The sequence below is a fragment of the Hydra vulgaris genome, chromosome 15, assembly GCF_038396675.1.
Source record: "Hydra vulgaris chromosome 15, alternate assembly HydraT2T_AEP".
NCBI classification, from domain to species: Eukaryota; Metazoa; Cnidaria; class Hydrozoa; order Anthoathecata; family Hydridae; genus Hydra; species Hydra vulgaris.
The window spans coordinates 30,436,700-30,450,583 of record NC_088934.1 but is presented as its reverse complement, the minus strand read 5'-3'; the positions used below and the strand labels follow the sequence as shown (position 1 = coordinate 30,450,583).

The window sequence follows — 13,884 nt, the reverse complement described above, 5'->3', positions numbered from 1 at the left end:
GTTTCAAATCAAGCGTCAATTTTTAGTCAATAATAGGTTGGTAAACGTTTTATCTATTTTTCGACCGATTTCGATTAAATATTGACCAATTCTAAACCAATCTGTGTTTACTGCGAACAGAGCAAGTTTTGATTGATCGCATTAAACTAAAACTACAAGAAATTGATTTAAACTTTTTACAGTGGCATATGAAAGGCGTCAGAGCAAAATTGAGATCAATTGAAGATGGTGGTGTTTTTTCATGTAAAAAATAATATATTTTTATTAAAAGATAAATGCTTTATTTAAAAAAAATATATAATAGTAGTTTATTTTTTTATTTATAAATAAGTTATTGACGTTTTTATTTTGTCCGATAACTTCCGCATCACCCGTTACCTTCGTCAAATGTTTTAAATATATCGTGAATAATATTAAAAATGGCATGGTCAGTTAAATACCCTGATTGAAATCCAAATTGTTTATTATATAGAATATTATTTATATTCAGAAAAGTTAAAATTCAATTATACATAATTCGCTCTAAGACTTTAGAGAAGCAAGGAAGAATTGAAATTGGTCTGTAATTTTCAGGATAAGAAACGTCTCCTGAAAAAAGGTGTAACCCTCGCAATTTTAAGTTTCTCTGGATAAATACCTAGTTTTAAAAAGAGGTTAAAAATATGTAAAAGAGGGACTGTTAAGTATTTTATATATTTTTTAATTACATTACTACTAATATTATGAAGCCCCACACTTTTGTTTAGTTTTAAAAAATATACTGCATCTAAGAGCTCCTTTTCAGTAATTTCATAATTATCCATCTTAGAGGTCTTATTAGGATTAAGATATGACTCAAAGTTTACTTCAGTAATTTCTATTTTCAAGGCTAAAGTGGAACCTACACTGACAAAATATTGATTAAGTGTTTCAGCAATGATAGATTTATTTGTAATAGTTTTATTTTCAATGTTTAGATTTATAGGGAGACTGTTTTCGTCAGTTTGTTTTGTACCAGTTACTTCATGAATTATGTTCCAAGTACTTTTTGGATCATTTTTATGTTTTATTAAATGCTCGGTATAGTAATATTTCTTTGGCTTTTTAATAACCATCTCAAAAATACGTTTATAATTTTTGTAATTAGTTTCATTATTGAAAGTATTTTTTTGAGAAACTTATTATATAATCGCTGCTTTTTTTTTGACGGCTTGATAATTTTTTTCATTCTTTTTTGTGGTAGAAATGTTTAGTAGTAGTAAATATTTAGTCGTAGAAATGTAAAAATGTAATGAAGCTATAACCAAAAAGTTTTTGAGTTTAAACCAAAATTAATCAAGAAACGTTGTTTTGAATTTTTTCAAATTTGCCCTTTTTACCTCTGATTTTGTTGAAAATTGTCTTAAATATATAATTTATTTACAGTTTTTTTTATGAAATCTGAGTTTCATATATCATCAAAAATACAATTAAATATATATAAACCGTTGCAAAATGTTGGTTTCAGTACAAATAATATAACTGCAAAAAAAAAAAAAAAATTTTTCTGCACTTTAAAATTAGGTAAATTGTAAAAAAAGTAAATTGTAAGTTATAAAGAAGACTTACTTATAAACTGTTGTAATTCAAAATATCTAAAGACGGGGAAATTAAAAAAATTTGCACTTAAAAAACGAAAAACCTACCCTATTAAACTACAAAAAAAAAAAAAAAAAAAAAACTAAAACTTATTCACTTAATAAATAAATAGTTGCAGAATCTATTTTTTATGTGGGGACGAAAGAATTATCTTCATTTGCTTGTATTTAAACAAAACTGAAACATTTAAAGTTTATTAACTTTATCAACTCTAAAGTAAAACGCCATCTCCAAACAAATTATTGTAGTACGTCCTTTTCCAAAAAAAAAAAAAAACATCTATATATGAGGTGGAGAGAGTCAAAGTGGTATAACTCCATTTTTTTCAAATTTTCACCTAACAACTGATTTTTAAAAAAATACCTGTAAAAACATTACCAGTTCAAACAGTTTCAATAAATAAAACAATTTTTTATCAACATCATCCAATATTTTAAAAATCTCTAACATTAAATCTGATTTTTTTGCACTTAATGGGAGTTGTGTCATGTTACAAAACTCTATTATATTTGATATAATATTTCTATGACATTTCCAGGGCCGACGACACGGGTTTCAAAGTGGAGGGGCACAACCGCCAATTTAAAAAAAAAGTCCTTTAATCTAGAATTAAAAAAAAATAATAATTAAGGTCCTTAAGGAAAAAAGAGGGGGGGGGGGGATATGGTATAGGATTTGGATATGGATATTACATACATTTTACCTTTTAGTATTTGTTAAAAAAAATATTTTCAGTAGTCTTGCGATTATGGAATGCTGCCGTAAAATGATCACACTTCGTATGCTAGCTAACTGGGGCACCAGTTTTGAAAGAACTTTTGCATTCAAAAGAATGCAAAAGTTCTTTCATAAGAAAAGAACTTTTGCATTCTTTTGAATGCAAAAGTTTTTTTCTTTGGAGTGCATAAAATTATCGCTGTTTTGAATCGCGGATAGTGGCATTTTGGATGGGGGAGGGGGCAGAAGATATCCTCTGCCCCCGGTGCAGAAATGTTGGGTGGGCAGTTGCCTATCCTGCACCCTATGTTCCAGCGCCTATGATGTTATTGACGTTAAAAAATGTAAAAAAATGTTAAATGTTATGGTATAGTATCATCAATCGGTTAAATAAAACGTAATTAAATACGGAATTTTTTTCTGAAAATTCCGTATTTAATCACTCCAACGTTTTCTAAAAAAATTTTGGGTCATAAAATCTTTTTACCAAATTTTATGAACTTATTTTTGAATGCTTTTATATCGCTGTTTTCTAAAATATTTCTGAATATTAAACTAAAAAAAATTAAAGATTAAACAAATAAATTAGAACTGAAACGAAGCGGAACCACAAGAGAGTGAAATAAAAAAGCTGATAGAAAACAAAGCAATACAGTGTAACTATCAAAAACTTCATCAATTATACTATAAAAAATCAAATCTGTTATTAAAATCATTTTATTTCTTTATGATCTTATTTAAAACTTCTATTTTATTTTATGCTAATAATAAAATCGCATGACTATTTATCGAAAAAGATCGTTAACACCAATAACCCGCGCTAATGTTCCGCGCAAAAGCCATCAAAAGCCATCATCGCATGCCCCTTCGAAGTCGATTTTTCTGACGCTAGTTCTTATTATTAACGTCAAGTGAATTTAACAAAGCAATATTATAGATTCAATAACAAAACATAGCCGTTCAATTGTTTGTAGTAATAAAATCGACCTGAGTAAAGAAGGCCGCTTTACCTAATATGAATTTTAGTGAAAGGAAACTGAAGAGTTATACTAAAAATTATACCAAAAAGCGAACTAGATCCCGATACCCTTCATGATCTAGTAGGCTTCTGAAGGAAGGAGTATTATGATAACTAAATGCCCTGATTTTATCAAGATTATTCTGATTATTAGAAGGCCCATCTTGGTTTTAAATTAGGCTGACCATTTACATTTGGTCGAAAATCAGTGCGTTTTAAAAATTTAGAATTTTTAAAACATAGAATAAAGTCTGAAAATCAGATGATCCTGATAAATCAGGACATCTGGGCTTTCTACTTTCTAACAAGTCAAGTTATTCCCTAAATAAATAATAAAAGGTAGACTGTTTTAACATTTTGCGTGATTTAATCACGCAAAATATTTGATAATCACTGATCATATATTTTGTTGTTATAAATTCGATTACCCAATTATATTAGGTAATATGGTAATAAACAATATTGGTAATTTTGTTGATCTTGTATAATTGTTTATTTTTAGCTAAACCTTTATGTAATGAGTAAATGTAACACGTTTTCAAACCCTCTGTAAAATATGATTGGCTGCACCAATGTAGTTTGCTAAATTTTAAGAAAAGTAACTCTGACAAGGTAACTTTAATTTTATTTGAATATTTATAATGATTTTTTAAAAATATGTCTATCTGCCTCAACAAAGCCAAATGTTATTCCTATGAAGGAAAAATTTATTTTATATAAATGTTTTCCCACTATTTTACTCTGAAAATAAATTTTGACATTTTTTGAAAATCTTTTTAGCACTATACTAATGAAAATAAACCAGCGATTTCCAATAAATACAATATTAAATTAAAAGCAATAAAGTTGATAACTGTGATGAGAAATGTCTTTAAAAGATAAATTATATTAATCTAAAGAGATGCTTTCTCAAAAGAATTTTTAAGAAAGTTATTCTTTTCAATAATAAAACAACAACCTTTATTAGGTGCGTTATTGTGGAATTTTTTTGACAAATAATTTGTGTTTAAAACGCTATACTCCCAGGTGCTTAATACAAAGTGAGATGGGAATTTTAGTTTAAATTTACTAAACAGGGTAGGGCATGGCTTACTATATTTACATGGCTATGTTTATAGGTTTTTTATGGCCAAAAATTAGAAGGCCAGTGTTTTTATTACTGTAAAATTGCTTATTTATTGGTTTTATTATGAGTTTACTTATAAGTAACTTATTAATGATTTTGTTATTTAAATTAGATTTTAATTAAACATAATTATTATGTTATGTTGATATAATATATATTATAATAGTAATATAATATGACAATAGCAAAAAGATAAATAATATTTATCTTGTTGCTATTGAGGTATTAGGTTGTTTATTGGACTTTAAAAAATTAGAAATAAATTACCTATACTTCTTAATACTTACAACGCCAAACAAGTGATAAATTGTCGGAGTGGATACCAAAGCATAACATCAAGCATGAAAGATAATCCTCCAAAGTTGACTTCAGAAACTTATAACAAATAAAACAGTGGTTTTACCTTTCCTGATGCTATAAAAAGACCTTTGCTACGAAAAAAATGGATTTAGTTTGTTAATAAAAGGAGTTGTTTCCAACAGAGCATTCAAGTGTTTGTTATGCCCATTTTGATCCAAAGTTTCTAAAGCATGATGTTAGATTGATGCTTATTTATAATCATAGTCAAATAAGCTTTGAAAAATTGTAAATATTTTTAAAGCATCTTTGTTTTTATGATGGGAAGTTTAAAAAAATGCATTCCTTATGTCATAAAGCCTTGTCCACAAACTGAAATCAATAGAGACACAATATTCCTTCAAATTTTAGAAAGTTTATTAGTTTTGAAATTTGGCGGATTTATTGTATATTCAATAGTTGTTGACAATCATTTGGTAAGTGTATCAAGACATTGGTGTTAATTAAATGGTTTAAAACTTGTATAGCTGAAAAAAATCATTTTATTTTATAAAAAGCATAAAAAAGTTTACCTTATGTATGTTTGTGTTCATCTCTAAAAAAAATATTTGAAATAAACTTCTTAATACAAAACGCTTATATTCCCTGTTTTACATTTATAAGTTTATTAAATGGATTAAAACAATTTACATAAAACGCATAAACTCTTTCTTTCCATTTTACATTCAGAGTTTCAATTTACTTTACATTCAAGAAATGTTAAGCTAAGTGTTCCTCTTGCTTTAAATATCTTTCATGAAAATACATCAGCTTCAAATGAAATTTATTTTCCATCTCTATATATTATTGCTGAACTTAATAGTGTTAGTAGTATTAGTGCCCCTTTGAGCTTGTTTGACACAAAACCCTTGGCAGCCATTGCAGCCAAGGTAGTAGCGAGAAAAAGTCACACTATTTTTATTAAAAGAAAATGTGAATAAAAGTGTATGCAAATATCTTACTTATGTAAACTGGAAATTATGTATTATTTTCTGTAATTTTTTATATAGTTTTAAAATTTTTTGTTTATCAATGTGCCAGCGTTTGCCGAGTGGATAGCAAGTAAAGCTTCTGAAAAAAAACGCCGTGGTTCGAGTCCTACCACTTGTGACTTTTATTTTTTTAATTTTTTTCGATTATTTTAAAATGCAAAATACTTTTGTAGTTGTATAGAGATTATATACAAATATATGTAACAATATAACGAAAAAAACTAATAAAAAGGTTTTTAAAAAAGCTAAAAATTCTAAAAACATTAAAACACCTGGAGAAAAAAATTGTTGTGTATGTGTCATGATTGAGATACTTATGTTATTAATGTGCTCAGGTAATTAGTTCTAATAAGCTGCGGATGGTCTGAAAAAAAATTGTCTAAAACTAAAAAAAAAAAATTCAATAATACAGTCCTTAGCCCTTGTTACGAGATTTCGCTGCATAATGAAAATGCTTAATGCATTTTAAAGTAATTCAACTTAGCTTACATATTTATATCGGTAAAAGTTAAATTGCGTCATTAGAGTAATTTCAAGTACCGCATTATTTTCTTATTTTCAAACCGCATTAAAAATCATTAAAACAATTTTTTCTTTCAATTATTAAACTTTTACAAATTAACTTAAACAAAAGTTACAAATAAAATCTAAACTCATATTTGAAATAGATTATTATTATTTTTTTAAAAACGTTTTAAAAATCTGTTATTTGCTTTATTACAATTTAGCTTTAGTAATTTTATGCTGATTATTATTCTTTTGGTCTTTGTCGTTTGCTTTTGCTACTTCATTTTCCTTTAGGTCATTTGAAAATTGGATCGCATTTCTGTGGACCGTACTATGTAAATGCCAAGAAGTGCCATCTTTTGTAATGTAACTTGTCCCATTTCTATAATGTTATGCGGACATTCTTATTGCTCCATTGGTTTTGGCCAAGATATTATCTTGATAAAGCGCAGATACATTACAGAAGATTTTTACAAATTACTATGTTCCATTCTCTTCAGCAGTTTCTGTACAAAGAATTTCTGAAAGATTCCATTTTTAAAAGTTTTTAAAGTGACTCTGTTTTTATTCAAAATGTTATCTGTTTGATAAATAATGATAATTTGAAAAATTTTTAAAAAGTATAAAAAGATTGAATGTTTGATTTGTTGAAAGCCATAGGAAACATAAAATCCCTTTTAAAGAAAATGTCATTAGGAAATAACAAATAACTATCATAAGCTAGAAGTTTATTCTGCTTTATTAAAAACATGTTGCCATTATCTTTTTTTCAAAGCAATTCTAGTCTAGAAATAAATTTATGGCGCATTAAACGATAGCCAACCTTACTAAGTGTAATATTTATTTTACTTTAAATTATAATTACTGTAGTCACATGTAGATCCATAAAATTATTGTGATTACACAGAAAACATTTTTAAACAAAAAAAAAAAAAAACAAGAAAAAATTAATTATGCTAAATAGTATCTTTTTTTTCTTAAGCATTTGTTATAAATATTATATTTTTGTATAAATTTTTATAAATATCATTGAAGAGGTAATTGAAGTTTAAATCATTTGCAATCTGACCTAGATATAAGTTTTCAGTTATATCATGCCATTTTGGGTTGAAATTAAAAGTATTAATAAGATCTGTTTTTATTTTGTTTCTTTCTAATAGTTGTAACAAGTTTCATTTATTTATAACTACAATTTCATACTACTTTACAGTTTTAAAGAGTGCTTAAGAAAAGCCAAAAAACTATCAACAATTTTTTTTTAAAGAACTTGACTTTGGTAAAATATTCGTCTAATACTCATAAACTTGTTCAACATTTCTAATCGTTGTTCTTTCTATGATCAATCTAAAAAAATAATTGATAATGGAAAAACTTCGAAAAAGCAACTTTGGCACTAAAAAGTCATTTATTTCATAATTTTTATAAACAGCATAATGTTTCTTAACAAGGCCTGAATCCTGCTACTCCAGAAAGTGCTGCTGTGGAGGCAAAAAAAAAAAAAAAAACCTTAGCTACAAAAAGACTTTAAAACTTTCTTTTGACAATTAAAAGTTTTTTTGCTACATTTATCTTTTTAATATCATAATATGGATGATACAACAAATATATTGAAATAAATTAGATGCTAAATTTAAAAGCTCTTATCAAAAGCCACTAAACCAAAAAAATTAAAAGTAATTGCAGTTCAGTGAAAATTTAAATTCATTAGTTAAATTTAGTTCAGTAAAACTTTTAAGTTTTAGTTCTTAGCAAACACCAATATACTATACTTAAAATTTTAAAACTTTTAAAATTTTAAATATAGTATGTTGGTGTTTGCTAAGAAACATATAAATCATTTTTTGATTCAAACTAATTTTTTTTCAACTTCATTGTAAAGGCAGGTTTGGTGCTTAACTATCCCTATATAAACAAATATGTTATTTGTTTATACATATTATTTATAAAATGTAAAAAATCCACTTATATAACATTTTAATCAGGATTGTATGTAATATAAGTAAACTTTTCAAAGTAACTATTAGAAAATAGTTACAAGTCTTTTTTGCTCAAGCTGTTTTGTTTTGATTTTTTGTATGTATGTTATTATATTTAAAAAAATTGACAAGATTGAAAAAACATGAAACATATTGTCTCATCCAAAAGGATAATTTGAAACTTCAATTTTAGATTTGCCCCTCTCTTGATAATTTCTGATTACTAAAATTACGTCATCTGCTTCTTAGACCATTAAAAATAATAGATGCAGCTTTTTCGTAAATCGTTGAAGCCATATTTTTTTGCGTATGTGACATCACTTCGTGGCAAAAAAACTAGAAAAACAAACTAGAAATAAGATTTTATTAAAATTTTTTATTAAATTATTTAGGAAAACTCCTTCTATTAGAGATATATTTTTATGGGATATATTCTAATAAAGACAAAAACTATTTATTTATTACTGTTGTAATAAATACAAACTCTTATCCGTGAAATGATATATCTGTACCAGTTTTATATCTTTTTGTGCAGTTGTATGCAACATAATTAAAATAAATCAAAAAATGTAAGATAAATGCAAAAGGAAATTAACGCATAAAAGTTCATTTTGCCATGTACTGACATCAATGCGCAAAATTTTTTTGGATTAGCATTTAATAGCTGAGGCTATTATCCTTTAGTTTTTAATCATAATCATAAAAATTGATTTTTTTTAATGACTATGTTTTAGTGGTCTAAGATCTTCTTAATTCCATTTTTATAGCATTACGTACAAACGTTTGCAGGCATTATATGGAATAATTGCGTATAGTATATCTATAAGCAAGATTGAAAAAATTTCAAAGTTTATTACGCTAAGGGGAGGTCTAAAACCCCCTAAAACAATAGTGATGACAGCACGGTTAACCACTGAGCTATCAATGAAATGCATTTAGCAAAAAAACAAGCCTAATTATAAGTTTCTTACAAGCTCCTCTTTAGAGGGGGATTGCAGTAACCTAGAAAAAATCTTGCATATGTATCACATAGCTTTGCTAAACTAGATTTTACTGAAGAAAATTTATTTTTAAATGCTAATAATATCAGATATGCTTCCAGAAAGCTCCTAAGTGAAACAATCTTCTTGTGTGATCAATATTTTAATAGTGGTATAACATTTATTATTAATATAATTATAAATATATACTTTAACAATAAGCAAATCATTATCAACGGCAGAAAAAGAAAAGACAAGATTGTTGCTTTCAAATCTAAAAGAACTAAAAGAAAGCATTTTGATTAGCTATCTATTTTTGTTATTTTTACAAAATTTATATTTTAAAACTGATTGTGACTTTTTAACGTTTATATTACTTTTAATTAAACAATCTTTTTAAAGAAAAGAAAAATTATTTTAATATTTTTTCATGTTTTAAAAAATATTTTAATCCAGCAAGGTTATTTTTTTTTGTCTTTATTATTTTTTTTTTCAGCTTACTTTTTAAAAATCTATATAAATAACTTTATTTAAAAACTGGCCTCATCAATTTTTACCATAAAAATCCAGCCATGTAATTCTAGTAGGCCATTGATGAAGGTAGGGTCTTAATTAAGGAGTTTCTCAAATTGAATTGATGGGAAGTTGTGTTGAATGAAAGGATTTTGTTTCCAGATATTGTAAGCAAGGTTTCTTTCAAAAAAGGCGTCTTGGGTTGTATCAAACAGAGAGAAATTTCCCCAAACTACAAACAGGATTTTTCAGAAATCAATAAATTATATTTATAACAAGTTTCATTATCAACTTTTAAAACAAAATATAAACATAATCTACTTTTTGAAACCGATCCTCAAAATTCTTTATCAAATCATTATCATTGTGGTACTCCACTCTCATTTTCTAACTGTTTATTGTCACCAGTATTTGTTCATTTTCATCAGCAGAGGCTCAACAATATTGGCAAATGGAAAAGGAGAAAAGATGTGCTTAATTTGATAAAGATTTTTATTGATGAATTATACGTAATAAATAAACAAATCCAACATTTAATATAAAAGTTTGATTAGAGATGCTATAAAACGAAAATAGAGTCTGTGATGTTAAGGACAAATTATCATAAAAATTTCCCTTTCAGGCATCTTTAGCTTGTAAGTATTTATATATTTCATTTAGCAGTGTAATCATTTTTTTTTTCAAATACTATTTTTTTTTAATTAACTATAAATGTTATTTTTATGCAGATTAAAATTAGATTTTTACCAGATATAATTGATTTGTGGTACATTTTTTATTATCTAATTTTATATTAATTTAATTTTATATTTTTATATACTTGTTTGCTGTAAATATTTATGATTTTCCTGGTTAGTGATATAAATGTAATATATAATTCAAAAATCTTAGTGTTGTTATTGACTTCGACTAAATCTACTAAAAGATTCGTTGAAAGTTAAAATGATTCAACTTTGAAATATCTAATAGTCAATTTAATCGACTATGAGTTTTCAACTACTAATTAACTAACGGTCAAGTAATAATCTCAAAACTCGTAGTAATCTTAATTCGTAGCACGTTAGCAATATTAAACCTAATTAAACTTTTGGTTATGTATTTCATTTTTGTTTTTTTGCTCCATGCTAGTGATTTTCATAAATACTTTCATATAGGGCGGTTCCAAGCTGGCTCGGGGCCCCAGGGCAAATTTAATGTGTAAAACTTCAAAATCTAAATGTCATCTTTACAATTGGATTTTAAATATGATTGTATAGACTCTTTGATAAAAGATAGAAAGCAAATATAAATTATTGATTTTTATTATAATTTATTTCAAAAAAAATTTATATCCATATTTCGACTAAATTGGCTTTTAGTTGATTTCAATAATGTATTAGTCAATTTAATTGACTTTAGAAAATATACTAATTGGTTAGTTGACAGTCAAATTATTTAATAGTTGTAACAAAACTAAAAAATGTTGCTAATTAGAATATACAAAAGAAAAAGAAAATCAGTATTTTATGTTAATCTTTTTTTTAATTGTTTTTTTTAAATCTAGGAATATTTTCTATAAAATAGTTTTTTTGCTTCATACAAATACTAAATGTTGTAGAAAGTAAAATATATTTAATTTCTATACAATATTTGTATTTAGATATGAAAAGACGAAGTCACAGTGCAAAGGATGACTACACAATTTTTCAAGATGATGTACACAAGCGTAGAAAAAATTGTGATCCTAACATTGTAAAAAAAGTATTTCACAGACAAACATTTATTAACAGACCAAACACTCATTTTCATTACTCTCGTTCTTTTAACTTAAATATTTTTCCGAATTTCACTGTTATAAATGTAGAAAAACCACCATGCTTTTTGCGAAAGTTTTCACCAGATGGGCATCATTTAGTAGCTTTTTCTAGAGATCAAAGTTCTGTTGAAATTTATGAGTTTCAAGGTCCATGTGCTTCTAATGATTATGTTTCTAATGCTTGTAGTGGAAATGAAGATGGTTTGCTCAAGCTGAAAAGCTTGTCATTTGATCGTTTCTTTAGGCAAAAAGGAACTGTTACAGTTACTAGCTTTGGTGAACAATTAAACCGTGAATGTAGTTTATTTACTGATGATGGAAAGTATGTAATTGTTGGCTCAGCAACAGCCCTTGCTGAAGATGTGCACCCAATGTTTTATGATATTTATAGAAATAATGAATCTATCACTCCCAATCAAAGAGCCCCTCTTGAAGATTATGCAATACATATAATAGACTTGTATAAAGGTACCCTTCAAGACACTAGAACATTCAAATGTGATAAAATATATTTGTCTCATAATCAAGGTATTTACTTATATAACGACATACTTGCAGTAATGTCTGTGCAACACCAAACAATTCATATATTTCAAGTTACACCAAAAGGTCATTTTATTGATGTGCGTGTTATTGGTCGATTTTGTTATGACGACGATCAATATACAATAAACAGGTTACCTGAAATGCAAAATTTACAACCATACCGTGATAAATGCTTTAACAGTTTAAAACATCGTTTGCTGGTTTACTTATATAATTTTTGTTCCAAAGAGGGTTCGAAAGAGTCTATACGTAGGTATTATCAATATTTTGACCAGTTTAAAAATTTAAGAATGTGGAAAATGCAGCTCTTAGATAAAGAACATTTACTTATAAGATATGCTAGTGAAGAGGTTGTGGCGATGAAGGTTTCTGATCCAAGCTCTCTACCTTCTTTTTATGTTGTATACAACATGGTTCTCACTGAAATTATTGCAGTCTATGAAAATTCCTCTGAATCATTTTTAGAGGTGTTTGAGCAATTTAGTGATCACTTTCGCAATGCCATTCCACAACAAATGGTTCAATTTACCTGTTCTACTTCAAGCAATATTCATGCTCGGTACAATCAAAGAAGGTTTAAAAGTACCATAGTTAATGCAAAATACGGAGGACCCAAAGAAGCAGTCAAAAAACTTTTAGCACAGCTCCCAATTAGTGCTCAGTCATACAGTAGTAGTCCATATCTTGATTTGTCTTTATTCAGTTATGATGATAAATGGATTTCAGTAATGGAGAGACCAAAAGCATGTGGTGATCATCCAATCAGGTATGTTTTTAGTTTCACACACTCAAGTTTAATGCCAGGCTTCATCTCTTAAAAATAACAGAATTTTGTTTGTAATATTTTTAAAAATATTATTTTATCTCATATTCACAGTATTTATTAAAGGGATGTAATAATACCAATTTATTTCAAGGTTATATTTTGTTTATTTTAAAACCAAATTTATAGGCTGCATAAAGTGAAATTTAAAGACTGCTCAAAGTGAAATTTATAGGCTACTCAAAATGAAATTTTTTCTTTGTGGTCATATTTAGTTTATATAAAATATTGTTCAGTTCTAAAGAAAAATGAAGATGAAAAAAAATTTTAATTAATGTAGACTAACTAAATGGTGAATAAAATATACTTAGTAAATAAAGATTATAAGTCAAAAGTAAATTTATTTTTAAAAATTATGTTTTAAAAAAAATGCAACTTTACATCACCTTTTTTAAAATTACTTAAAAAAAAAGCTATAAAAAGAAGGAAAAAAGTAATTATGAAAAAACTTATTCTTTTTAGATTTTATTCAAGAGACACAGGTTTGTTGAAGTACAAAATCTTTGCTGGTGTACAAGGGCGCAATATGACTCAAGTAGCTCGTAGACTTGTAGCATTTACATACCATCCTTTTTATCCATTTGCAATATCAGTTCAACGTAACAATAATACTGACTATGTAGTTAATTTTCATGTAAGATATTTCACAGGCTCTGCTTTAGATCATGTGTAGTTTACTTTTTAAAAACACCAGAAGTTATTTTTATGAGAATTTATTGTTGATTAAAGTTATAGTTGAAATACAATGAAATTAAATTACTTTGTTGTTCTTTGTTTTCTTAAGAAATTTTTATCTGTTATATTTATCTATGATACTATTTTATGTTAGACATATTTGTTTATAAATAAATTATATTTTTATATAAATATTTTTTGTTGTATAAATAGTTTAGTAAATAGATACAATTTTAAACTAAATTGTTTTGACAATAAATAAA

At 26.4% G+C, this 13,884-nt stretch overlaps 1 protein-coding gene across 1 annotated transcript; it reads left to right on the top strand.

The window, feature by feature from the left end:
- The first annotated feature begins 3,786 nt into the window (after nt 1-3,786).
- On the top strand, nt 3,787-13,705 carry LOC100205652 (DET1 homolog). Its single transcript, XM_065819215.1, has 3 exons — nt 3,787-3,964; nt 11,422-12,889; nt 13,409-13,705. Exons 2-3 carry the CDS (start codon nt 11,424-11,426, stop codon nt 13,617-13,619), a joined length of 1,677 nt encoding a protein of 558 aa, XP_065675287.1. The 5' UTR covers nt 3,787-3,964; nt 11,422-11,423; the 3' UTR covers nt 13,620-13,705.
- The last annotated feature ends 179 nt before the right edge of the window (nt 13,706-13,884 follow it).

Excerpts from the sequence above, each read along its gene's own strand:
- LOC100205652 (XM_065819215.1), top strand. The coding sequence starts at position 11,424 with ATGAAAAGACGAAGTCACAGTGCAAAGGATGACTACACAATTTTTCAA. Across the intron at positions 12,890-13,408 it reads TGTGGTGATCATCCAATCAG|ATTTTATTCAAGAGACACAG; the intron begins GTATGTTTTTAG and ends TATTCTTTTTAG.